Source organism: Muntiacus reevesi, chromosome 7, assembly GCF_963930625.1.
Source record: "Muntiacus reevesi chromosome 7, mMunRee1.1, whole genome shotgun sequence".
Classification (NCBI taxonomy): Eukaryota; Metazoa; Chordata; class Mammalia; order Artiodactyla; family Cervidae; genus Muntiacus; species Muntiacus reevesi.
Genome location: NC_089255.1, coordinates 85,241,430 through 85,266,388, shown reverse-complemented (window position 1 = coordinate 85,266,388; position 24,959 = coordinate 85,241,430). Strand labels below are relative to the sequence as shown.

The window sequence follows — 24,959 nt, the reverse complement described above, 5'->3', positions numbered from 1 at the left end:
TTCGAGTTATGCCCTGAAAGGCCCGAAAGGCGACAGCTCACACGACCATTCCTCACCCACAGAGACACACAGAACACGTTTCATTGTTTCCCTAAACCCTTCATCGGCCCTGCTTGGCCTCACGGGAGTTGTAGTCTTGTCGAGTGACCCACGGGATAACCTCGGAAGGTCGAGCTGAAAGGAGAGGAAACGGGCTTAGGCACGGGGCGCTGGGGATTCTGGGAGTTGTAGTCAAGAGGCAGCCGCGGCCTGTCCGTGCAGAGCCTGATTGTAGGGGCTGAAGGAACTACAACTTCCAGCATGCCCTGCGGCGCCTGTCTCGACCCTTGGTTCCTACCCCCACCCCAGCCCTCTGCCCCCCTCCTCGGGACTATCCCCTTCCGCCCCTTTTGTATGCCGAACAGCCTGTGTAGAAAGGCTGGACCCTCGGCGGCGGAGTCTGACGCTGACCTGAGAGGGAGGGCTCGGTGTCGAAGAGGTGAGGGTGTCCCAACCCCCTTGGGCTGCGTATCTGGCCGAGTCCAGCCTCTCCGCATCCGTATCCTTTCCCCTCGTTGTCTGAGGCGTCCCTCGACCTCCCTGGCCTGACTGTTAACTCCATTTCTGGCCATCCCTGGGCTTGCACTCGGGGTTAGGGCCGCGAGCGAGCCCAGACAACTGATTTTGAACAAGCACTTATTGTACCAAGGTTCTGGGCTCTGGCCTCTGCGGTGGAGCCGTGTTTCCTGGACCCTTCGCCCACAGAGTCTTCCTAGTTTAATCCGCCTTTCCTCGTCTCAGTTCGTCACCTCACTTGTGTAGGCCTGGCTTCGAAAGATGATAAATGAGTCCGAATCTAACTTCTCAGAGGCTGGTTTCTGCGGTGTCCTCAGGCGGGGAGCGTGTTGGTTGTAGATATTTTTCGGCCGAGTCGTTTTCCTTCCTTTGTCGTATTCCTGCTCTTCCCTCAGATCTACTGCCCTGTATGGTGGGATCTCAGTAAACAAGTGACAGGCACAAGCCTTTGAAGTGTTTTAAACAATTTTGAAGCACATTCTCAGCCCCTCTTAAAATTGTACCTGATTGCTTTATAAATTTTAGAACCATTAAGTCATTGTATTTTTTACTTGCTGAGGAAATAAAGGTTATGACAAGCGCTAGAAGTACAGATTAGTGTGAAGCATCCACTGCCTTTGCATGGTTAAGAAAAGACTCTAGAAATCCTCTGGTGGATTATTACAGGGTTTGTTAAGACCCATGCTATGCCTATCTGTAGATACTGTAGTAATGACCTGCCCTCAGTTTTCCCTCGAGTGATAAAAGGACGATGCAAATCAGAGTGGAAATGACCCAGTAGATAGAAAACCCGGATAGGAGCAACTAGCTTTAGCTTAAAAACTTTGGTACTTAATCCTTTTGTGCCTCATTTCCCTCATCAGTGAAATGGAATCTGCTAGGCCTACTTTGCAGTTGTTCTGAGGCTTTATAAACTGGCACCTGTACCATAGACGTTTACCTGCTCTGTGGGCACCTTCAGTGTTTGTGATGGCTACTCAGAGTTTTTGTATCAAAATTTTAAACTTTAGGAATGCTTAGAAATATTTTTCTAGCTTTTTCTAAGATATTGATTTATTAATAATAAAAATTAATGCTAAATAAATTTTTGTGTCAGCTCATGTACTTTCTGTGTGGTTCACTGGCTTCAGCCTCACAGCAGTCTTATCAGGTATGTTTCTGTTGTTAAGTCCCATATTTACAAATGGCAGAGATAGAAAGATGGCAGAAGATATCCTATACTAAAAGGAGCTAGCCTTTAGTATTTACTTTATACTGGGGACTTTTGTTTGCTCTTTCTTGACTCCTGTTTATTCTTCACTGCAACCCTGTGAGGTCGTCTGTCACTTTCTCCAAAGCTTAGAAATAAGATTATTTACCCAGGTTGTTGAGAGTTGGAGAGACTGACATTTGAATTCAAGTCTGCCTGACTACAAAGCCTATGCTTGTTGCAATATAAGGGATGATTTTTTTTTCTTCTAGCTTTTGTATATGATTTTACTCACTGCATTAAGTATACAAAAGGATTTTTAAGCCGTGTCTGGGTTCAGTAGAAATCAGTTAGTGATCTCTGCCATGGGGAAGGATCAGATGGTAAAAAATTCTCAGCCTGCTATGTTATTCCCATATCCCCTGACAACACATTGCGTGAGGGCAGAGTGTGTTAAGGCCATTGGGAGTCTCAGTGGGTCTGTCATGGTGAGTGTTTCTTAAACTTCTATTGAGAAAGGTGCTATTGAAATAGAAAAAACAAATTCATCCTTTAGAATTGCACTCTCTGTAGCCTTTGGAGTTATTTTTGGCGCTGGAAAATTTGGTACCTGGTTCTTGGCTTAAATCAGTTTTCACTCTAATCCAGTTGGCATGGATAGTTTAGTTTGTGATTCTAAGGCAAAACTTTTTTTCAGGACGAAATCTAATTTTAGAATAGTTATGAGAGGGACTTGTCGTGTTTTGACTGATTCTTTATAGACTTCCTTCTTTGGCCATGCCCTCGTTTCCCAAATTTTGGCCAGTACTTGTTATTAAATTAATCATGATTTGAAATTGAAGTTACAAGCAGGCTAATTCAGCTTCCTTTAGTGGATTACTTGCTATCAGGAATTCAAGAAGCACATGCAAAAATAAGATGTCTGTGAGTTTTTATTCTCTGCAGTATTCCCAGAGCCTGAACAGGGCCTGAGAGGTGGCAACATGTTGAGTCCGTGAATGTAGTTACTATCTGTTTTGTTCATGCTTTGATTAACCTTGTGTATTCAGCAAAGTTCATGAAGCATTCTTGTAACACATGCCTGGTTTGAACTTTTACCTTTATACATACTGAGACTGGGGCCTTCCAGGTGGTGCTAGTGGTAAAGAATCCGCCTGCCAGTGCAGGAGACCTAAGAGATACAGGTTCGATTCCTGGGTTGGGGAAATCCCCTGGAGAGTGGCATGGCAACCCACTCCAGTATTCTTGCCTGGAGAATCCTGTGGACAGAGGAACCTGGTGGGCTACCATCCATAGGGTTGCAAAGAGTTGGACACCACTGAAGTGACTTAGCACGCATGAGAGTGTACAAATTAGAAAAGGTATATGCTCAATACTCTGTTGTAGGGTCCTTCAGAGAGGGACTGTGTTTTGTTCTTCAGATATCCCTTACGTAATATAACACTTGACAGAGTTCCTGAGATAGTGTTGTGAACAAAGTAGCTCCAGGAATGAATGACTACTTGTGGGTTATCAGACAATCAAAAGTGTGATTGGATTGGTTGGAGACCCAGGGATCTGATTTTATGTGGCCTCTTCAGTATTCTGTTCGCCAGACTTTTCATGCATCGCTGACTAGAGCAGGGAGTTTGCAGTCCAGGAACCCAAAGCTTTTGGAGCTCTTTTGAGGGGAATCCAGAAAGAGACATATAGTATATATCTCTCTTCCTCTCCCTCCAGATGAATCGGATAAAGGGTGATGAGGAGGAGTATTGGAACAGCTCCAAGTTCAAGGCTTTCACCTTTGATGATGAAGATGATGAGCTCTCACAGGTAGGTTTCCGTGAATAGTTGCTGAAGTTCTCATCCCCTTCTACTGTGTATGCTTTTCCTTGCATCCTCAGTAACCTGTCTCCATTAGGCTCAGCAGTGCTTTCAATCAGATCTTTAGAAGACTCTTCATGGAGAAGAACCCTGGAAAAAGGAATTGTCAAAGCTAACTCTCTGCCCTTCTTCCTTTACGTTCTTCAGTTCAGTTGCTCAGTCGTGTCCGACTCTTTGCGACCCCATGAATCGCAGCACGCCAGGCCTCCCTGTCCATCACCAATTCCTGGAGTTTACTCAAACTCATGCCTGTTGAATCGGTGATGCCATCCAACCAACTCATCCTCTGTCGTCCCCTTCTCCTCCTGCCCCCAATCTCTCCCAGCATCAGGGTCTTTTCCAGTGAGTCAACTCTTCGCATGAGGTGGCCAAAGTACTTGAGTTTCAGCTTCAGCATCAGTCTTTCCAATGAACACCCAGGACTGATCTCCTTTAGGATGGACTGGTTGGATCCCCTGCAGTCCAAGGGACACTCAAGAGTCCTCTCCAACACCACAGTTCAAAAGCATCAATTTTTCGGCCCTCAGCTTTCTTCACAGTCCAACTCTCACATCCATACATGACCAGTGGAAAAACCATAGCCTTGACCAGACGGGCCTTTATTGGCAAAGTAATGTCTCTGCTTTTTAATATGCTATCTAGGTTGGTCATAACTTTCCTTCCAAGGCGTAAGTGTCTTTTAATTTCATGGCTGCAGTCACCATCTGCAGTGATTTTGGAGCCCCCAAAAATAAAGTCTGCCACTGTTTCCAATGTCTCCCCATCTATTTTCCATGAGGTGATGGGACCAGATGCCATGATCTTAGTTTTCTGAATGTTAAGTTTTAAGCCAACTTTTTCACTCTCCTCTTTCATTTTCTTCAAGAGGCTTTTTAGTTCCTCTTCACTCTCTGCCATAAGGGTGGTGTCATTTGCATATCTGAGGTTATTGATATTTCTCCAGGCAATCTTGATTCCAGCTTAAAATGATTCATTTCTTTCACTTTTTTTTTTTCCGAGAGCCCTAAATTTTTTATCATGTGATATAATTATTATTTTTAAAGGATGAACTGGATTGGGAATTTTTTCTTTTTCGTGTCTGTTTCACCAGTGGGGGAAACATTCATTTTTGGAGAGATGGATAAACTCCCTACAAAGCAAGTCAATACCAAGAATAGGATTAGAATTCAAAATCGGCTTTGACTCTTCCTAACCTTTTGCCACTGGACTCCAGTGTTGGTTAAATAGCGGTTTCTTTTCTTGGCAAAAGTCTAGTGGGCTAGGCTTTCAATGGCAGAAAAGTTAAAATACTGGCCATTCTCAAGTCCAAGTTCCTCAGCCTTCTTGGCTGTCAGAGGGAGAGGTGAGAAGTGGTGATGGCCTGAGAGCCCGTCCTGATGTCTGTCTGCAGCTAAAGGAATCCAAGCGGGCAGTGAATAGCCTTCGAGACTTCGTGGATGACGATGATGAAGATGACCTGGAGAGAGTCAGCTGGACCGGGGAACCTGTGGGAAGTAAGTACAAAAGGCCCTGGGAAGGGATTAATTATTCAGGGTTCTTATCACTCATAAAGTTTCCTCAATATTTGTCAGGATAGGGAACGAGGCTAAGCTATTTTCAGATGAGCATACATCTGGAAATTTAACCCAGGAGAGGGTACTTGGGGAAATATGGCAGTAGTTTCCATACAGCTCTCTAGGTCTACTGTCCTAGGGCTAATGTTTGGCTGGCTATTTCAGACTTAATTGGGCTGCTCATTAAAATTAGATTCCTGGGCTTCACTTGAGAGGCTCTGCTTCAGTAGGTCTTGATGTTGGGTGTGGGGTGGTGGGTAGGGCGGGGTCTCAAATGACAATAAGCACTGCAAATGTTCTGATACGTAGTCATATTTGAGAACTGCTGGCTTAAATGCTCACAACTGCCTGTCAGAACTGACTTCCTTAGCCACCAAGTCCCGCTGCCTAATCGTTCTGTAATACCACTTAACACTTTTGCTGGGTCCATCTGATTTTTAAGCATAGTTTTAAAGGTTTATTTTTTTTAAATGGGAAATAGTGTCACTTGATTTAAAAAGCAAAAAGTATTCGAGACGTGCTGTAGTAAAAAGTATTCAAGACGTACTGAGAAAAGTTTCCTTCACACTCACACATCTACTTAGTTCTCAGGCCCTGCCTGCCCCCCCGAAACAACTGCTGTTGTTTGCTTCCTGTGTATTCATTTAGAGATCCTTTCTGCTTGTGGAACTACATATAGGAAAATGAACCCCCTTTTTTGCACAAGCGGTGGCATACTTTATACCCCGCTCTTTTCACTGGACAGTATAGCTCAAAGATCTTTACAAGTTTTCTCATGCTGCCTCTCCCTTTTTAAAAATAGCAACATAGTATCCACTGTATGGAATTCTCACAATTTATGTAACCAATCCACTGTTGATGGGCATTAGATTGTTTCCAATCTTTTGTTGTTTATATCGCTGTCAGTGACCTTGTATTTTGCCCATGTAAGAGTATCTGAAAGTTCAGTTCCTAGAGTGGAATTGCTGGCAGAGGCTATTTGCATCTGTGTTGGTTAGATGTTGCACCAACTTGCACTCCCACCTAGCATTGTCAGAGTGTTCCTTTTTCCCCACAGCCTTGACAGCACAGGGTGTCCTCAAACTTTTGGGTCTTTGTCAATCTTATGGGGGCAAGTGGTATCTCAGTGTGCTTTTTAAAAATACTTACTTATTTTCAGCTGCTCCGGGTCTTTGTTGCTGCGTGGGCTTTTCTCTAGCTGTAGCGAGCAGGGTCTGCTCACTGATTGTGCACAGGCTTCTCATCGCGGTGGCTTCTCTTGTTGTAGAGCATGGGCTCTAGGTGCACGGTCTTCAGTAGTTGTGGCACGTGAACTTACTTTCTCCATGGCTTGTAGGATCTTTCTGTCCCTGGGATCAATCCTGTGTCCCCTTGCATTGGTAGGCAGATTCTTAATCACTGGGCCTCCAGGGAAGTCCTAAGTGTACTTTTAATGTGTGTAATTCTCTTATTAAGAGTGAGGTTGAAGGGGCTTCCCTTCCGGTTCAGCTGGTAAAGAGGGAGGTTGAACACATTTTCATGTTTAATAGCTACTTGTATTTCCTTTTCTTTGATCCATTTATTCATTTCCTTTGCCCCCTTTCTCTGTTGATTGGTCTATATGATTCTGTTCTTTCTCCCTGCCCCAATATTTTAAGTCGATGTTGACAAGGGACCAGGACTTCTGATGAAAAGCTTTTAGAGTTTATTGGAATGCTGGATGTGATGACATCAGTTTGGGTGAGAATGACTGATTTACATCCTACTGTCTCGCAGGTATCTCATGGTCCATCAAAGAGACTGCTGGTAATAGTGGGTCAAGCCATGAGCGTGAACAGCTGAAGAACCGAAACAGCTTCTCCACCTATGCACAACTACCCAAACCTGCTTCTACCTACTCTCTGAGCAGCTTTTTTAGAGGTAAGAGTGATGGTTAAAGGGGCAGGGTCCTTTTCTTTTTTCCGAAAAACCACTAAGGCTGTGATTTTCATTTACTCTGTAAGAAAAAGATACTGAAGTATAAAAATCTTTGGAGCTAGCCGTTAGGGAATAGAAAGGGGGAGAGATGAGGGAAATTCAGAGAGGTTGGACTGGGTTTCTAAAACATGGTAAACAAATTGGACATTAACCTTGTGAAGCATACTGAAGAAATTGGTCCAGGTCAGAATTCCCCCCTGCCCTTGTGCATTTCTGTTGGGAAGCCCTGTGCGCTGCCGGTGGGAATGTAAAATGGTACAGCCTGTGTGCAGAAGACACCGGAAGACTGTGGAAGACAGTTTGGCAGTTTCTCAAAAAATTAAGTGTAGAATTGCCATATGATCCAGCAGTCTATTTCTGGGTATATACCAAAAAGAATTCAAAGTAAGGGCTTAAACATGTATTTATACACTATGATTCAGAATAGCCAAAATATGGAAACAACCTAAATGTCCATTCACTGATGAATGAATGAACAAAATGTGGCATGTACATACAATGGAGTATTATTCAGACTTAAAAAGGATTAAAATTCGGATACATGCTACAACATGAATGAACCTTGAGGACACTACGCTGAGTGTATGAAGCCAGACATACAAGGATTCTGTGTGATTCCATTTCTATGAGATACTTAGAATAGTCAGATAGATAGAGCTAGAAAGTAGAACAGTGGTCACCAGGGAATGAGAGTAAGGAGGAAAGGGAGTTATTATTCAGTGGGTACAGTTTCAGTTTGGGATGATCAGAAAGTTCTGGAGATAGATAGTAGTGATGATTGTACTGTGTGGATGTATTTATATCCCTGAACTGTATCCTCCTTAAAAATGGTGACGTTTATGTTAGGTGTATTTTACCACAATTAAAAGAAAAAGTTGCTCAGTGCCTTTTATTTCCATGATACCTCAAATTTCTGAAGTTGAATAAAAGCTTTTTTAAGCCTCAAGTTCTCATATTTTCACAAAAAGGTTCTGTGTGCACTGCGTCCTATACTGAGTCTGGATGACTCTGACTTTAACTCTTGGCCTTGTGTGTTCTTTACCTTTAGGGAGAACTAGACCTGGAAGTTTCCAGTCCCTCTCTGATGGTAGGCATGGACTCTCTTTCTCTTGGTTACTGTGGGAGATGTTACTGATCTGGGGTACAGCCTGGGGAGTCATGGGGACAAGTGATAATTAGATGATGACACTTCTGAATCTGTCATCATTGTTAGAGGAATTTTCTGATGCTGAATAAGCAGGTTGAGAACATTCAGGCTGTGAGGTCAAAGGGTAGCATCTAGGGATGCTGTCTTTGAGTAGGAACTGAGATCTACTCGGGCTTCCCTACTTTGGGCCATCAAGATGCCTCGGGAGCCCGCAGGTCCCGTGGAGGAGGCAGTGGAGGAAAGGAATGGCAGGAAGATGGTGTCCTTATCAGTCCCTTGCCTGTTATTTTGCAGCTCTGTCAGACACGCCTGCCAAGAGCTATGCTCCAGAGCTGGGGAGACCCAAGGGGGAGTACAGGGTGAGTTATAGCTTACGACGGTCATGACACTTTACACAGTGTGACGTACTTGGACATTTGTTATCTTGTTTGGTTGTCCCAAATCTTTGAGCAGGTATTATTTTAAACCCCTCTTAGAAATAAGCAAATTGGATCTCTAAACATTAGAGCTTGCCAGGAGTCTCACAGCTAGTTACGTGGTAGAACTGGAACTCAAAGTTTTAGTTTCTGATTGAGCACTGGCGTACATTCCTTATCCATTATACAGCCGTTTTTTAGGTTGTGCTTTGAAACTTTTGATCATCACTGTGGTCTAGAAGCTTGGTGGAGCTCATAGTCACACGAAGCACATGAAAAAGCAAATTGAGTGAAAAGGAAAAAATGGTATCATAAGGTCCAAAAAAAGAACACGTTTCTCTCTTTCCTTCTGTCAGCAAAACCGTTAATTAGAGTCCCCAAACGGCCTCTAGGGGCTGAAATTCCGAACCACGTACATGTAGGTTGCCAGATTTGTCAGTTGATCCGTTCCCTCTTTGATCCAACTCCTCCCGCCCATAAAATCTCTGTCCTGGTTGCTTAAGAAACTCAGGACTAGACCATCCTAGTTTGTTTTTTTTATCCATCTTCTTCCGCAAAATACTTTCCCTCGAGGGACTAAGACTGTAAGCATGAGGTGAGGAGCAGACGCACTGATAATTCTGAAATCTGACCCTTTAACTCCCATAATCCGTGCGTTGCTAATATTCCAGGATTACAGCAACGACTGGGGTCCCAGTGACACAGTGCGGCGCCTCCGGAAGGGCAAGGTAAGGCCCCTGGGGAAAGAGTTCTTGTGGAATTGGGATTTTTTTTGTTTTGGAAGCTGAACAGCTTGGCCTTTATCTTCAGTTTTGTTAAATGAAATGATTTTCAGGAGGAAAATCATTCTACTAAGATGGCTATTCAGCTGCAAAATTTCTAATTCTCCAGGGTTTAGTGTTGTTTTGATGGGGAAGTGGGAAAAGAGTGATGGATGAGAGGGAAAAGTAGTGCCTTTAAGAGTGAGAGCAAATCTTTCATGTTTAGGTCTGTGATCCATTGTGAGTTAATACAAAATATATGGTGTGAGGTACAAATGGACATTCATTTTTTTCCCATACAGTTCTCTGTTCGCTCCAACACTATTTGTTGAAAAGACTATCCATTTCTGCATTGGTCACTTTGGTGCCTTTGTTGAAAATGAATTGACCATATATATGTGTAGGTCTCTTTCTGGACTGTATTCTAGTTCATTGATTTTTTTTGGGGGGGGGGGTCTATACTTATGCCATTACCGAGGCCTTGATTATTGTAGCTTTGTAGTTAATCTTGAAATCAAGTCATGTAAGTTCTTCAACCTTATTCTTCTCTTCCAAAATTACTTCAGCCATTCTAGATCCTATGTATTTCCATATTAGCTTGTCAGTGTTACAAAAGAGCTGCTGGCATTTTGACTGAGATTTCATTGAATCTGTATTTCAATTTTGGGAGAATTGATATCATAATGATTATTGGATCAAAATGGATCATAGTAGAATAAGTGCTGAAACCATAAAGCTAGAAGAAAATTTAGGTGAAAGTCTTTGTGATCTTGAGTTGGGCAAAGACTTGTTAACCAAGCATACAAAAATCATCAGACCAAAAAGGAAAATGGACTTCACCAAAATTAGGAAGTTTTTTTCTTTGAAAACACTTAAAAACACAAAAAGACCATTGCTGGGAGGAAATATTTGTAAAATACATCTTATAACATGTTTTCTCCAGAATATGTAGTTAAAAAATAATGAAGTATCTTCAGTATTAAGCCATCAGATTTAAAAATCAACTCAAGATTTCACCAGTTATATCACCAAAAGCTGTGTGAATGGCCAATAAGCACGTGAAAAGATGACCAACATTATCAGTCATCAGGAAAATGAATTAAAACTGAGATACCACTATACAGTCACTATAATGGCTAAGTTTAAAAATATAGATCATACCAAGTGTTGGGAGGATGTGAAGCAACTGGAACTCTCATATGCTGCAAACAGGAAGGTGAAGTGGTAAAACCACTTTGCAAAAGAGTCTGACAGTTTCTGACAAAATTAAACACACATTTAATTTAATCACTAATAGACATTTGCAATTCAGGAGAAATGAAAATATGTTCTTACAAAGACTTGTACACAGATGTTCATAGGAACTGTATTTATTAGAACCTTTAAAGCAGGAATAACCTAAATATCTACTAGTAAGATCCCTTGACAGATGGACAGGAGAAATTTTTGTGGTGATGGAAATGTTCTGTATCTTGATTGTGGTAGCAGTTAACATGGGATCATTTACTTGTCAAAACTCACTGAACTGTACACTTAGATAGGGTAGATTTTATATGATATAAATTGTGGCTCATTAGAAAGAGAACAAGTTGGGGCTTCCCTGGTGGTCCAGTGACTGAGAATCCACCTGCTGATGTAGGAGATACGAGTTTGATCCCTGGTCTGGGAAGATGCCCCGACTAAGCCCGTGTGCCGCAACTGCCGGGCCGGCCCTCGAGCCCTCGCTCCAGCACTGCTGCAGCCCAAGTCTAGGGCCCGTGCTCCTCAACAGGAGAAGCCACTGCGCTGAGAGGCCTGTGCACTGCCAGGAAGAGCAGCCCCTGCTCGCTGCAACTAGAGAAAGCCTGCACGCAGCAACCAAGACCCACACGGCCACAAATAAGTAAAGAAGTTAATTAAAAAGAAGTAAAACTTGGTCTCAGATAGCCAGTCCCCTGCTGTCCCCTCCAGTGGACCCCACGCACATCCTCCGTGGTGAGGCAAACGCCGCAGAGCCTCAGGAGCCCCCGTGCAGAGAGCCCTTCGTCCTGGGATACAGGGCGTGGCCGGAAAGGTGGCCGCCGCCTCACCTGTGACGCACCACGTGTTCCTGGGGAACCTCGTCCTAAGCCATTTCTGGAGGACCTGCTTCTGGGCCCAGCTTTCGTTTGTAGCTCAGCAGCTCCCTCACTGCCATCTACTGAAAGCTGGCACTCAACACAAGGATTTGAAAAAGCAACCAACCAACCGAATGAACAAATACAGATTTTTAAAAAGGCGGGGGGGGTGGGGGGAGAGGCAAAAGGGAACAAGTGATCTCCCTACCTGTTGACTTAGGCAAGCCTTCATCAGGACGCTAGCATCTTCCAGGGCATACGGCTGAACTAGGGAGGGTGTGGTGGGAACCTCCTGGCTCATAGAGTGTTGGGGGCTGTTGTGTAAAATAAAGAGGCTCTCCTTGGGGACCAGCGTATGTGCTCAGTTGTGTCTGATTCTTTGTGACCCCATGGACTATAGCCCACCAGGCTCCTCTGTCCATGGAATTTTTCAGGCAAGAATACTGGAGCAGGTTGCCATTTCCTGCTCCAGGGGATCTTCCTGACCCACAGATCAAACCCATTTCTCTTGCATCTCCTGCATTGGCAGCTGGATTCTTTACCACTAGTGCCACTCGGGAAGCCCCAGGTGGCTCAGTGGTAAAGAATCCGCCTTCAGTGCAGGAGACTTGGGTTTGATCCCTGGGTCAGGAAGATCCCTTGGAGAAGGAAATGGCAACCCACTTCAGTGTTACTGCTTGGAAAATCCAATGGACAGAGGAGCCTGGTGGTCTTCAGTCCATGGGTCGCAGAGAGTCAGGCATTACTCAGAGACTGAGCATGCATGCATGCCGTAGGGATATTTCAGGTCATTCTCACTCTTCCCCAGCATCCAGTGACAAAAGAATATAGGAACTGGTCCTCTTCCTTGCACACCAATTCTATTCTTATCTGGCAGGTCTGCTCACTGGAAAGGTTCCGCTCCTTACAGGACAAAATCCAACTCCTAGAAGAAGCAGTAAGCATGCATGATGGAAACGTCATTACTGCAGTGAGTTGTGCCTTTTGTTCTTTAATTATTGTTTTCATCAATTTCTGAAAGCCCAATCAGGATAGATTTTTTTATAATATCTTTATCTATTTGAAATACAGTTGATTCACAATGTTTTAGTTTTGGGTGTACGGCAAAGTGACTCAGTTATATGTATTAATATATATACATATTTCAGATTCTTTTCCCTTATAGGTTCTTATAAAATATTGAGTGTAGTTCTCTGTGCTGTGCAGTAGGTCCTTGTTGGTTATCCATAGGATAGACTTTAATGTCAAGTAGAGACCCTGGATTTTCTCTTGAAGTGCGTGTTCTAAAGGCTCAGTTGGTAGGACATGCATTGTGTGTGGCTCTCCTGATTATGACCCAGAAGTGGTAGGTTGGCTACTTTGTGTCCTCAAAAATAATCTGAAGGCAGAGAGATGTGAGAGCAGCCTCTCAGAGAGGGAGGGAATTGTCTCTTGCCATAAGGGGCAAGGGTATTTGGACTTCCAAGACAGAGCTCATCCCACATGTCCATCACCTGTCCTTTGATCACACAGAGAAACACCTTGTCTGGACCTGCCAAGGTTCCTGATGAGTTGCTGGCCTCGTTCCTAGTCATCAGGTGCTCAGACAGGGCCTCGTGTTTGGAAGGTTACACAGGGTGATTCGTTCTTGGTTCTCTTTTCCTCTAGGTTCTGATCTTCCTGAAGAGGACACTGAGTAAAGGTGAGTGTGGTTTGAGGGAAATCTTTAGTCAGTAAGATGTCTGCTACACTTGAAGGGAGAGTGGTCTTGTGGCTTTAATACCAGAATTCACCAGCATCAGGTCTACTTTCGGGACAGCTTGGGGGGCCTGAGCCTTCAGAGTACACATCCCACCCCTGAGGGCAGTTGTTCCTCCTTTAGAGTGATAACTACGGTAATTAAGAAGCCCCTCATTTACCGCACAGACGGATGACTGTGTTGGTTTGAGGAAGTGAAAGTCCATGCTCAGAGCCTGCTGGTTGGGTTGGTGAGAACTGAAAGCTAACACGAAGGCTCAGCCTGGCCCTGGACCTGGAGGGTATTGCTGGTGGGTTGAGCCAGGGGTGGGTACCATCATAAACCATTCCTAGCTTCTGATGGACTTTGAGGAGATCATCTTAAGAATGTGTGAGTTGGGGGGGGGGAATGCTGATTTCCCATTGAGTAATAGGCTTTAATCTTTCCCCATCTAATTCCTTTCTTCCTGCCTACCAGAGATCCTCTTCCGAGAACTGGAGGTGCGGCAGGTTGCCCTGAGACATCTCATTCACTTCCTTAAGGAGATAGGTGATCAGAAGCTGCTTTTAGACCTCTTTAGGTAAGAACTGATCATCTTGTCTGTAAAGTTTGTTAAGTACTTAGTTCAGAACACTGGGTGATACTACAAAGAAAGAGAAGACACTGCCCCTTTTTTCTCGAAACGCTTATTAGACAAGATATAGTAAGGTGATGGGGGAATTCCCTGATGGCAGTGGTTAGGACTTGGTGCTTGCATTGCCATGGACCCAGGTTCAGCCCCTGGTTGGGGAATGAGGATCCCACAAGCCATGTGGCATGACTGAAAAGAGAGAAAGAAAGAAAAAAAGAAATGTGATGGGATAACTAATATTGCACCACAACCTGTAATAAAGTGACCGTGTTAAGAAATCAGGCTCCAGAGTCAAGCGCCTGTATTGAATATTATCTCCATCATTTAGTTCATAGCATGACCTTGAACAAGTTCCTCAACCTCTCCAAGCACCAGTTTTCACATTTATAAAATGGAAGTAATGTTACCTACTCCACAGGTCATTATGAAGGTGAAAGGAGTTGATGCCTGTAAAGCACTCAGCATAATGCCTAGTCTGTGGTATTAATATTTATTAACTGTTTTCTTAGAAAAGACTGAGAGTGAAGATGCCTTTTTTACTTGGTCCCTGGTGATGCCAGTGAGAAGCACAATGAAAAATCAGAAGCAAATACAATTTTCAATCAGGATATCTGAGGAGAACATCATGGGAGTGATTAGGAATTGAGTGGGCCCTGTGGGGTTCTAGGTCGGGTTCTGATGGGTAGAGATGCAAGAAGCAGGCATGTCTGCTGGGGGCCTGGGGAAGGGGGTGCGCAGTGGGGGCAGCTGTCTTCTGCCATGTTTTTCTTCTCTATCTCATTTCAGTTGTTAGAGACTTTTTCCCACTCTTAGCTTAAAACAGGTATATTACGTCCTTTCTTCAGTATCAGGGCAGGGGGTGGAGCCTCTGTTTAGGCTGACGTGTGGCCCAAGGTAACTTTATTTACCCAGTGGCTTCCGCAGAGTGATGAGCTTTCCCGAAGACTCAGGTGGAGAGAGCAGGTCACATGGTCAGGGTCAATATTAGAGATGGTTAGCCAGGAATTTGCAGAAACCATGTTCAAGACGAGCTGTTCCCCCCAACCCTTTCTTCCCTCCCCTCCTCTTTCTTTTCTTTCTTCCTTCCTTCCCTCCGAACCAACAGGCTTTTTTTAAGCGTCACCTCTATGCCAAAGTTGTGATGTTAATTATAGTGGTCCTTGGAGAGTTAAAAAAGAATCAGATGACAAATGTCCTTGTTCTCCAAGGTCTTACCACCTTTGGGGAGAGACAAAATGCATCATATGCTGTACCTGAAAACAGTAGGGCTTCCCTGGGGGCCCAGTGGTTAAGAATCCACTTGCCAGTGCAGGGCACACAGCTTCCATCCCTGGTGTGGGAGGATCCCACGTACCCTGGAGCAGCCAAGCCCGTGTGCCACAGCTACTGAAGCCCTCACTCCCAGAGCCTGTACTCCGCACCGGGAGAAGCCTCCGCAGTGAGAGGCCCGCGCACCGCGGGGGCTAGAGAGTAGCCCCCACTCGCCAGAACTGGAGAAGGCCTACATGCAGCAGTGAAGACCTCTCAACGCTAAAAATTAAATAAATAGATCTTTAAAAAGAAGAAAACAGCAGAGGAGGATAGTATAGACAATCTGTTCCAAGACAGAGAAGAGTGTTTTCATCTTTAAAAAGAAAAAAACCCAGAAGACTACTATAGGCTAAGGTTTTGCGGAGACTCTGAGCCTTTCTCTCAGATCTGTTGACATTTCAGAGTTACTAGTACCCACGATCTCCTCCAGTCTCTGCTCTTCACTCAGCTCGGTAGATGGGGCACGTGTTCTCAAGGGGTTGCTGATGATAGAGAGTTTGAAAAGAGAAGGACTTATCTTGTGTATGGAGGCAGATGAGTTTGGGTGATGTTTCTTCTAGAACACTCATCCTGTTTTGTGAGGTTATACTGCCACACATCAATAGATAAAAACGCCCTGCTCCCTTCTGCTTCTTCCCAGGTTCCTAGATAGAACAGAAGAGCTTGCGGTAAGTGTGGCCTTTGTTTCAGTTGGGGGCCTCTTTAAGTCTAAGTCAAAACCCAGCGTACCACACTGATTGACTATTTCCTTTCCTTTGGTGTCGGTTATATCTAGGAGACAGGGGCGTCCGGGAAGCCTGGGAACAATCCAGATGATGTACTGTTTTGGGTCTTTTTATATGCTCTTTTGATTGGGCTTCTGAATAAATTTTAAAAAAAATAGCTGAAAACTGGCCTGGTCAATTTGGAATTTGTCTCTTAATTTCTAGTTGTTTTTAGTTCATGATTTGTAGGAGCTTTGGGGTGTTGGCTTCTAATACCAAGACAATTTTGAAAGCAAACAGGGATAAGAAATCAGATACAGGCCATGGAGGAAGATCCATCAAGCTGCTGGCAGGGCACCCAATACACATTTTGGCTAAGAGCTCAATGACTTAAGTGTTAAAGTTGATTTTGGACAGATTTTCACTGGTTTAGATGAAACTCTTGTAATATAAGAATGAACCTGAAATTTTACCAAAAATGTAATTTTCTTATTAAAACTTCAATAAACTATTTAAAAGATTTGACATTATCGTGTAAGGGTAAGGATTCTCATTGACATCAATGTCAGAATTGTTCTTTTAGTCACTGTACCACACATTGGTGGTGATATATTTTTAAGCTTTGCACACCAGAGTATAATTCAGGAAAATGTTTTTCAGTAGCATTTTGTAAAAGGAACTTGTACTTAATACTCAAGGTATGGGAAAATCTCAAAACCTTTTATCTTAATCTCTTCAAAATGATTAGGAATCTGTAGTACTCATTTTGAAAAGCTTTTTTGTTTATATTTTTAATTTCCATAGGTTCAAAACTATAAGGAATTTTCTTCAGATAGCATTCATATAGTTTGTTGTTTTGAAGTTTGATTAATCAGTGAAAGTAAATGTGTTTTGGGTAACTCATTTTTATTTCAAGCTTTCATGTTTTCTTCATATTCTCTGTTATGTTTGAATTGAAAGTGATTTATCATGCATGCTGTTATATATGAATTTGGAGTTTTCCAACCTTATAAACCTTGGAATTGGCAAACCTGATAGTCTGCTTTTAGTTTATCCTCATAGAATAGAACAGTCTCTTAAGAAGAACTTTTTCTTGAAACTAGTGACTACTGTATTGGATAATGCAGTTAGAGATAATAATTTTGAATCACTTTTCTCCCCGACCCCTCTGCCATCTATTCCCAGAAGAATCTCTAGTAATGAAGAGTTTAGCTTTCAAGCATGGAAAACCTACTGACAGAACTAACTCACACTTCTGAAGAAAAGAAATAGCTCAAAGTTCTCTATTTTTTGTAGCTGTCCCATTATCGAGAGCACTTGAACATTCAGGACCCCGAGAAACGAAAAGAATTTCTTAAGACATGCGTTGGGTAAGTGGGGGAGAAATGTTTTTTGCTATTGATACTGTTATACAGAACAATGAAGAGATTAAAAGAGGGTAGAATGGATAGATGGTTGCAGGGTAAGGCTAACAGTGGGTCATACAAACATGATTAAAGATCATCTCATTCAGTGGTTCCAAACACTATTCCCCCATAGTTTTCACTGATTGGTGATAAACTGAGAAAAATAAAGACAGTGTAGAGAGCTTTCTCCTAAAACTAAATTTATTTAATTTGAAAGACTGCGTTTTATTCAGAGATCCCCCCCCCAACTTCTTTTTGGTAGAAAAATGAGTTTTAAGTTTTTTGTGTGTCTGACCTAATGTATTAAAAGAAAAATATTGGCAACATCTTACTTATGTATTGTTTTCATTGTTACCAGTCCTTGAAACCCCACAGTCCAAGAACTACTGATTCAGTCCAGCTTTTATGCAGAGTATAAGTCCCTGTGAAAACCAGCCCCACGTACTGTTCTTCCAGGGGTGGGGCGCACACTGCTCTTGGAAGTGGCTTATTTTATTGTTGGACAGCCTTATGTTGAGCTGAAACTTGCTCCCCTGTTTATCTTTCAAGACAGGTGTAGAGTCCACCCAGTAGACCTTACTTGAGGTTCAGTGGTCACAGTTCTTTCAGTCATTCCTTATGTGACAGGATAGCGAGGTTTCACATTTAGAAATTTATGTCAGTACAATCCTTACTTTTAACTTTAGCAGCTACTGAGCCAATATGTCATATGGCCTTTAGTAAACAAAGAGAGAAGTTAGAATACTGAAGTAACTGGAACCTTTGCTGTTTTCTTTATCACTTCTAAAAACTGGCCATGGGCTCACACTTCCCTGGGAGAGTGTAATTGAATTTCAGAATTCTTGCTGGAGTGAGTGGAGTAGAGAAATAAGGCAGTACTTCCTGAAGGAAGGTCTGGAAACTAGGCATTTAGAATCTGGCTTCTATTCTTGGCCTTACCCATTGACTTGCCAAATGACACAGTCCGTCAACTTATTCACATGGAAGGATATAATGTAGTGTTAAAGATGGGACCCTTGACCTCATGTAGAACTCTTGAAATCTTTACCAATCTACAGACATACTGCCATGCTCTATAACTTGAGTTTTACCTATTACTTCACATTAAAAAATGGCCAACATTTAAGTGCCCCTGAAAGACAGTTCAGCATTGACATTAGGCACTGACCCGAACCACTGAGCGGCCTCAGGATGTGGATGATGGGCAGTTGACTTGGTGCGCTCATTGGCTGAGCGACGCGTTCATCAGTCATTGCACCGCCCACAATGAGGGGATTCCGCCTCACACCTGAGCAGAATCACTAGTGACTGTATGTATTTCGTGGACTTGAAGGCTCCCTGTCTAATTGGCAAAACCTTAAGTATAAAATCCCTCGCCTCTCTTTCCTGCTTTCTCTCTGCCTTTCACAGATGCTCTAAAGGGAGCAGAGATCAGAATTGTGAAGCCCTGTGAGCATCTTACACTTAGAGTGGTGACCTGGATTAGTTGGGTGTGTTTCTTGTTTGAGTAGAGAATGAGGTATTAACCTTCTTGTCCTCTCCCAGTTTGCCATTTTCAGCAGAAGATTCTGCCCACATACAAGACCATTACACACTCCTGGAACGTCAGATCATTATCGAGGTTAGAATCCTTGTCTCTGTTCTTTCTGCTTCAGTGCCAAAGCTGTGTGCCATTCAGCAGCTAGGAGACTTCCGCTCTGCCCACATATGTCATTCCCGGTTAACCTTTCTAAGAGTCTTTCATTTTCTTTCTCTGCCTGGTGGCCTTCCCTCCATTGTCTCCAGGCATCTTTTCTTTTCTCACTTGCTGTTAACCTGGAGCTATTTCCTCTTCATCCTAGAGCTCTGTTTCATCACTACTTCTCTGGTCTTCCTCCATCCAACTTAGATCATCATTTTCTGGATCTTAAGCTCCTCGAGGCTCTCCTAGGCAGTTTCTTTCTTTTTCTCCTCTTCGCCTCTTTCCTACGTAGGAAACACATCCGCTCTAGTATTACAGGCTTCTCTCCTGCCTGCACTCCACAGACACTGTTTTTTTTTCTTGGCTCACTCCACCACAGGCAAACGATCGGCATCTAGAATCAGCGGGACAGACTGAGGTCTTCCGGAAGCACCCCCGCAAAGCGTCCATCCTCAACATGCCGTTGGTGACAACGCTCTTCTACTCCTGCTTCTACCACTACACGGAGGCTGAGGTGTGGGCCACACAGGGGAGAAAGGCCCACACGTTCTTACTGCACAGGGGGCATCCTTCAGAGCCTGTTTCAGCATGTTCTGTTGACAGTGGGTGCACATAATTCTTGGCAGTCCACCTGGGAAGAGTTCCAACAGGGGAAAAGAGGTCTGGAAGGGTTCGCCTGGCTTCCAGTGAGCGGGCCTGCCCCAGAACACATCTGCCTGACCAGTGCTGGTGCTATGAGCGTCTCTGGTCAGAGGCCCAGAGTTTCAAATGGATTCCCACAGGGTAGAGAAGAGCAGCAGAGGGTAGTTACCTGTGCATACTTAAAAAGGTTGTTGTGAAGAGGTGCGAGCTTAGTGACCCCATCGGTGGACATGATCGTAACAATCATAGGGTTAGCAAAAAATTGGGAAATACTTTATATCTGTTAATCTAGTACTCTTAAGCTGGATGGTGATGTCCAGTTAGACCTGATAGAGCTTTTCTCTTAAATTAATTTCCAGGTTTAAATGGTTACAGAGTGAAATGTAGAAAATCTAGCTAGTGGATGGGAAAACAGGAGATTGATGGTATTTGAAAGAGTCAGTAATACCAAGATTCCTTCTCCACTTTGATCCTAGGGGACATTCAGCAGCCCGGTCAACCTGAAGAAGACATTTAAGGTAGATATACATTCGGCAGTGTTTAGTAAAAGTAGTATCAGAATCACTCTGTGGAGTGGATGTTGCTCTGTAACCCCGCGCAGTAAGTCCCATGACATGTAGGGGTCAGGGGAGAATGGAGTGAATCTGTGGGAAGTGAGGGAAGGCCTTAACTGAATGGCCTGCAGCAATGCTGGGGCTTGGAGACCCAAGAGGTTTGTGGATTGTAGGGGGCAGAATCAATACCAGGGAATATTTTTTCCTGTCTTTCCAGAACTCTGAAACCCCTCCCCTGATGCATTTCTGCTTCTCTTAATTTCCCCGGGCCTCTGCTTTCAGATCCCAGACAAACAGTACGTGCTGACAGCGCTGGCCGCTCGTGCTAAGCTCCGGGCCTGGCATGACGTTGATGCCCTGTTTACCACCAAGGTGGGTGCCCTGGGGCTGTCGGCGCTCCGGTGGAGATGCCGTCTTGCCATCCCACACCTCCTGGGAGTCTCAGGTTTCACGCCTCCTGGGACACTCAGGTTCCAGCTACTGGTTGACATTTTTCCTTCAACATTTTATTTTCCAAAGTTTCAGACCTAAAGAAAACCAAAAAAAAGAATAATTAACAGTTTTCACCTACTTAACAAACTTGTTCACATTTTTGCCGTGTTTACTTTCTCTTGTTCTATATGTGGTTTTTTTTTTTTTGCTGAAACATTTGAAAGTAAACTGCAGACATCACAGTACTTTAACTCCTTAAGCATTGTTCTCATTTGTAACCACAGTATCATTCTCGAGAAATTTAAACACTAACGTAAGAATATTGTCAGGGGCTTCAAGAAGCGGGGAGCACACGCATACCTGTGACCGCGTCACGCTGATGTCTGGCAGAAGCCACCGCAATGTTGTAGCTATCTTATAATTAAAGAGAACATTATAACTCACGTACATTGACTGGCTCTTCAGAGCTGTCTTGTGTTTGTTTTTGTTTGCCGTCCGCATCGTCAAGGATCGTGCATTCCATCCAGTTGTCATGTCTTCGTTGGTTTGCAGTTTAAATATCCATTTTTGCATTATGGGTTTGACAGTTTTTTGTTTTCTGCCTTTGTTATTTAATTCGAAATGTTAACTATGAAACCAGTACTTGCCTGTGTCAAAATCAACCCGCAGTGAAAGTGAGAGGGTAGAATATGAAGCTCTTCTTCCACTGTCCGCCTCCTCTCAGTCTCTTCCTCAAGGCAAGCGCTGTGAGAAGTTTGACTGGTAGCTTTCCAGACCTTTCCTTATGAATTTACAAATAAACATTTATATAAACATAAAGATGTAAAGGGTAGGATTATTCTACCCAGAGAATTTCATGCTATCAATGCAAGTATTGTTAAGGAAATTGCTTATTTCATTTAGCTGTATTTCAGACTTTTCTGCATTCATGCCTATTCGAGCTAAGAACTCATAATACCTCTGACTCTTTAACACCCTCCTGAGTTCCTTGACTTTTCTGAAACTCTCATCTCTCTTCCTTTCTCTTTCCCCTACCTCCCATTCATCCACTCTCGCCACCATGTTATGCTAGTCCTACCACAAAATGTAGAGAGACTAGCTCAGCGTGTGTTGAATTTGTCTGACCTGCCCACGGCCACCCCGTCTTCCTTTTTCAGAACTGGCTGGGCTACACCAAGAAGAGAGCACCCATTGGCTTCCATCGGGTTGTGGAAATTTTGCACAAGAACAATGCCCCTGTCCAGGTAATGGCTCCCAGAGAGAGTTGGGTACAAGGTCTTCTAGGAGACCTGACTTTCAGTCTCTTACTGCTTGGCAGTGGGAGACTTGACCTGCTCTGGTCTTATCCTAAAGGCCACATAATGGTTGTACTGCGCCTTGACCTAGAAAATAGAAAAGGCCAGGGAAGAAAGTTCTGCTCAGCCTTTAGAAGTATGACCCCAAACCACCCCCTCTGAGCATCGCCTTCTGTGTTCAGCCAGAGGAAGGCATACTACTCAAATGGTACAGGAGAACTTAATGAGAAAGGCCATCAAGGAGCAGGGGGCACAGCGTGGGGTCAGACCCAGGGCACACCTATTGCTGGCACAGGGGTCTGGCTCCAAGATGAGGAGGAGTGGGCCCTTCTCTTCCTTTTCAGGAGAACGTGGATTACTGCAGAAAGTCCACCTCACTGCCGTTGCAGACCTAGTCCTGTGGTTCGTGATGGGAATTGTAGACAGCAGGCACTGACTCTTCGCCTTCTTCAGGATTTTTTCACCACCTTTCAGAACTCTGGGTTTAATACAGCTGGGAACCACTAATCAGAAGTACTTGTTTTCACAGATACTACAGGAGTATGTCAATCTGGTGGAAGATGTGGACACAAAGTTGAACTTAGCCACCAAGTTCAAGTGTCATGATGTCGTCATCGATGTGAGTCCCTCAGAAATGAGAGCCCTGAGTGAGAGCTCAATGGGCAGTGGGAGGCCTCAGCCCCAGGGCCTACATCCTGAGGTGCTAATGTCAGTCTCCACTCCGCGCAGTGTGGTCTGGCAAGAGCTAGTTTGGAGACCAGCTCTCCTATACGATGTGCCCAGTTCTCTGACTGGGTTCTCTCTGGTTTTGTAAGTTCGTTGCACTCGGAGAGTTCATAGGACTAAATCAAGCCATGTAACCTCCGCAGACGTCTCTTCGGTGTGCAGTTCGGTGGGTGCTTAGCCCCACTGTCAGCCCAGCGCTCCCTGGCTTCTCTCGGATCGTCGGCTCAGAGTGGGAGAGGCAGAAGGAGAGAGGCCCTTCCAGAGAAGGCTGACCGGGGGTTTTTGTTGTCGTCTCTCTTGGTGACAGACCTGCCGGGACCTGAAGGATCGTCAGCAGTTGCTCGCGTACAGGAGCAAGGTGGATAAAGGCTCCGCCGAGGAGGAGAAGATCGATGCCCTTCTCAACAGCTCGGTGAGGGGCTGCGGCTGGCCCTCCAGCGGGCTCGGGAGACAGCTCCGAGAGGAGCGTCGAGCACATGCTCCCAAGGCCTGAGTGGGACTGCAGTCGGCCAGGCCTGTGTGGATCTCTTGATAAGGGTCTCCTCTGGGCCTACAGGAGAGAAGTCACTCCTGAGACGTGGGATGACTTCGGGTGCTCTGGGGGCCTTGGCTGGCACTGGTTGTAGTGCTCTGATCATTGTTAAACTTACCAGGTAGGAAGGACTAACCACTGGAAGTTAGAAACAAGCATTAAAGAATCAGAATATTCAAACTGTAGAGTTTCCTGGGGCTGGATGTGACCTCCCTATTGGAAGAAAGAAGTAGGTGAAGTGGATTTTAGCTACTTTTTTTTTTCAATTAATTAATTTATTTTAATTGGAGGATAATTACTTTACGTTGTGATGGTTTTTGCTGTGTATCAGCATGAATCGGCCACAGGTATACGTGTGTCCCCTGATTTTTAGCTACTTGGGGAACACAGCTGCCTCCTCTCTCATAGCATGAATTGCTGAGCTTATTTATAACGTGGAGCTTTGGTCCCACTTGGGTATTTTGGAATCTACCACAGGCTAAAGCTAGTGAATCTTTGAATCTTTGTCCTGAGGAGAGCAGAACCTGAATAAATGCCCTAAATCAGGCTTACAGAATAGATACAGAATAGGCGTTTAGTCCATCTCTGAATAAATGAACTCCTCTCCCCCACGTTAAATTTTCTTTTCTCAGCCTTCTGACTCCATCCTTCTTTTCCTTACATTACCTACCTGGAATCCTTGTCTTTTTGAATTCTGTCTGCCTATCTGTAGGGATCCGTGAAAACTGACCATTGTTTGTTTTTTCCCCCAGCAAATTCGATGGAAGAATTAAGTGGCATCAGCTCCCTGGCACCCAGCCTCATTTCTTCCTTTCCTGCCTGTGAAAGTCGAGAGCGCTCTTTTTGGGAGAGTTACAGCATCACATCACTGGGGCCCGTCGTCAGCAGGCAGTGCCTGCTACCCGTGGGACAGAGACCAGCCTGGACACAGACAGCCTCAGACGGGTCTTCTGTCCAGGGATTGTCACCGAAGGGCCAAGATCTAAAGCTTTGCCTCATGAGAGAGACTCTTCACCTGGTGCTCACGTGAAGGTGGGAATTAATTTCTAGGTTGGGCCCACATTGGGCAAGATGGCTCTTGGTCCGCAGAAAGTGACTGCTCCAGAAAGGAGGTCTCCTGGACCGAGAGGTGCAGGTGTCATCGGGCGGCCGCTCCACTCCCTGCCGCTAACTGTGCTCGGACTTGGTGCTGGACCCTGGCGTCTGCTCAGCAGGAGGTCAGCGCAGAACCAGAATGGCTGTCTCCCCGGGGGGCCTCGGGAAGGACCGCCCACCTGTTGGAGGCGCCTTCACCCCAGACTGTACAGAGTCTGCCACTTTACGGCAGAGCCGGCCCGCCCCCCTCTGCTGCCCTGGTCTCCCCTTTACAGACAAACTGTGGTTCCTCTCTGCCTGCACCCCGGGGAGCCTGGTGCGGGAGATGAGGGCACCCTGCTTCCCGTTCCTCCTCCTCCCACCCAGGCCCCCACCTTCCATGAGTCAGCAGGGCTGGGGCGAGCGCTCCCTTTCTGCATACACGTCCTCGTCTCTCTAGGAGCTTCCACAGGTTTCCCCAGGGCAGACCGCGGCAGCATTCCTGGTAGGCTAGCAAGAGGGCGGTTTGGTCTCGCAGTTGGTTTCCGAGAGGATATTCTGTAATGCCTGCGTCCTGTATTCCTGTGCCAATGTGAGCCTTTCTTCTCTGTGACTGACCTGGGTTTCCCATACACGCCTGGACGCCTAATAAAGCCGTTTCTTCCTTGGCACCTTCTCCTTTCCTCCCGGTTATTTTGTGCAGAGCCGTGAAATCGTT

At 44.7% G+C, this 24,959-nt stretch overlaps 1 protein-coding gene across 2 annotated transcripts; it reads left to right on the top strand.

Annotated features, from left to right (window-relative positions):
* Positions 1 to 365: 365 nt before the first annotated feature.
* On the top strand, positions 366 to 24,959 carry VIPAS39 (VPS33B interacting protein, apical-basolateral polarity regulator, spe-39 homolog). 2 transcript variants are annotated; one of them, XM_065940930.1, is made up of 20 exons: positions 366 to 478; positions 3,464 to 3,556; positions 4,998 to 5,100; positions 6,916 to 7,059; positions 8,165 to 8,203; positions 8,558 to 8,622; positions 9,351 to 9,407; positions 12,414 to 12,506; positions 13,184 to 13,217; positions 13,731 to 13,833; positions 15,836 to 15,863; positions 17,196 to 17,269; positions 18,851 to 18,926; positions 19,366 to 19,500; positions 20,105 to 20,146; positions 20,465 to 20,554; positions 21,772 to 21,858; positions 22,439 to 22,528; positions 22,943 to 23,047; positions 23,920 to 24,959. In XM_065940930.1, the coding sequence occupies exons 2-20, from the start codon at positions 3,464 to 3,466 to the stop codon at positions 23,938 to 23,940; spliced, it is 1,479 nt and encodes a 492-aa protein (XP_065797002.1). In that variant the 5' UTR covers positions 366 to 478; the 3' UTR covers positions 23,941 to 24,959. The 2 variants fall into 2 exon arrangements, with proteins under 2 accessions (XP_065797002.1, XP_065797001.1); XM_065940929.1 differs by lacking the exons at positions 22,943 to 23,047; positions 23,920 to 24,959 and adding an exon at positions 22,779 to 22,922.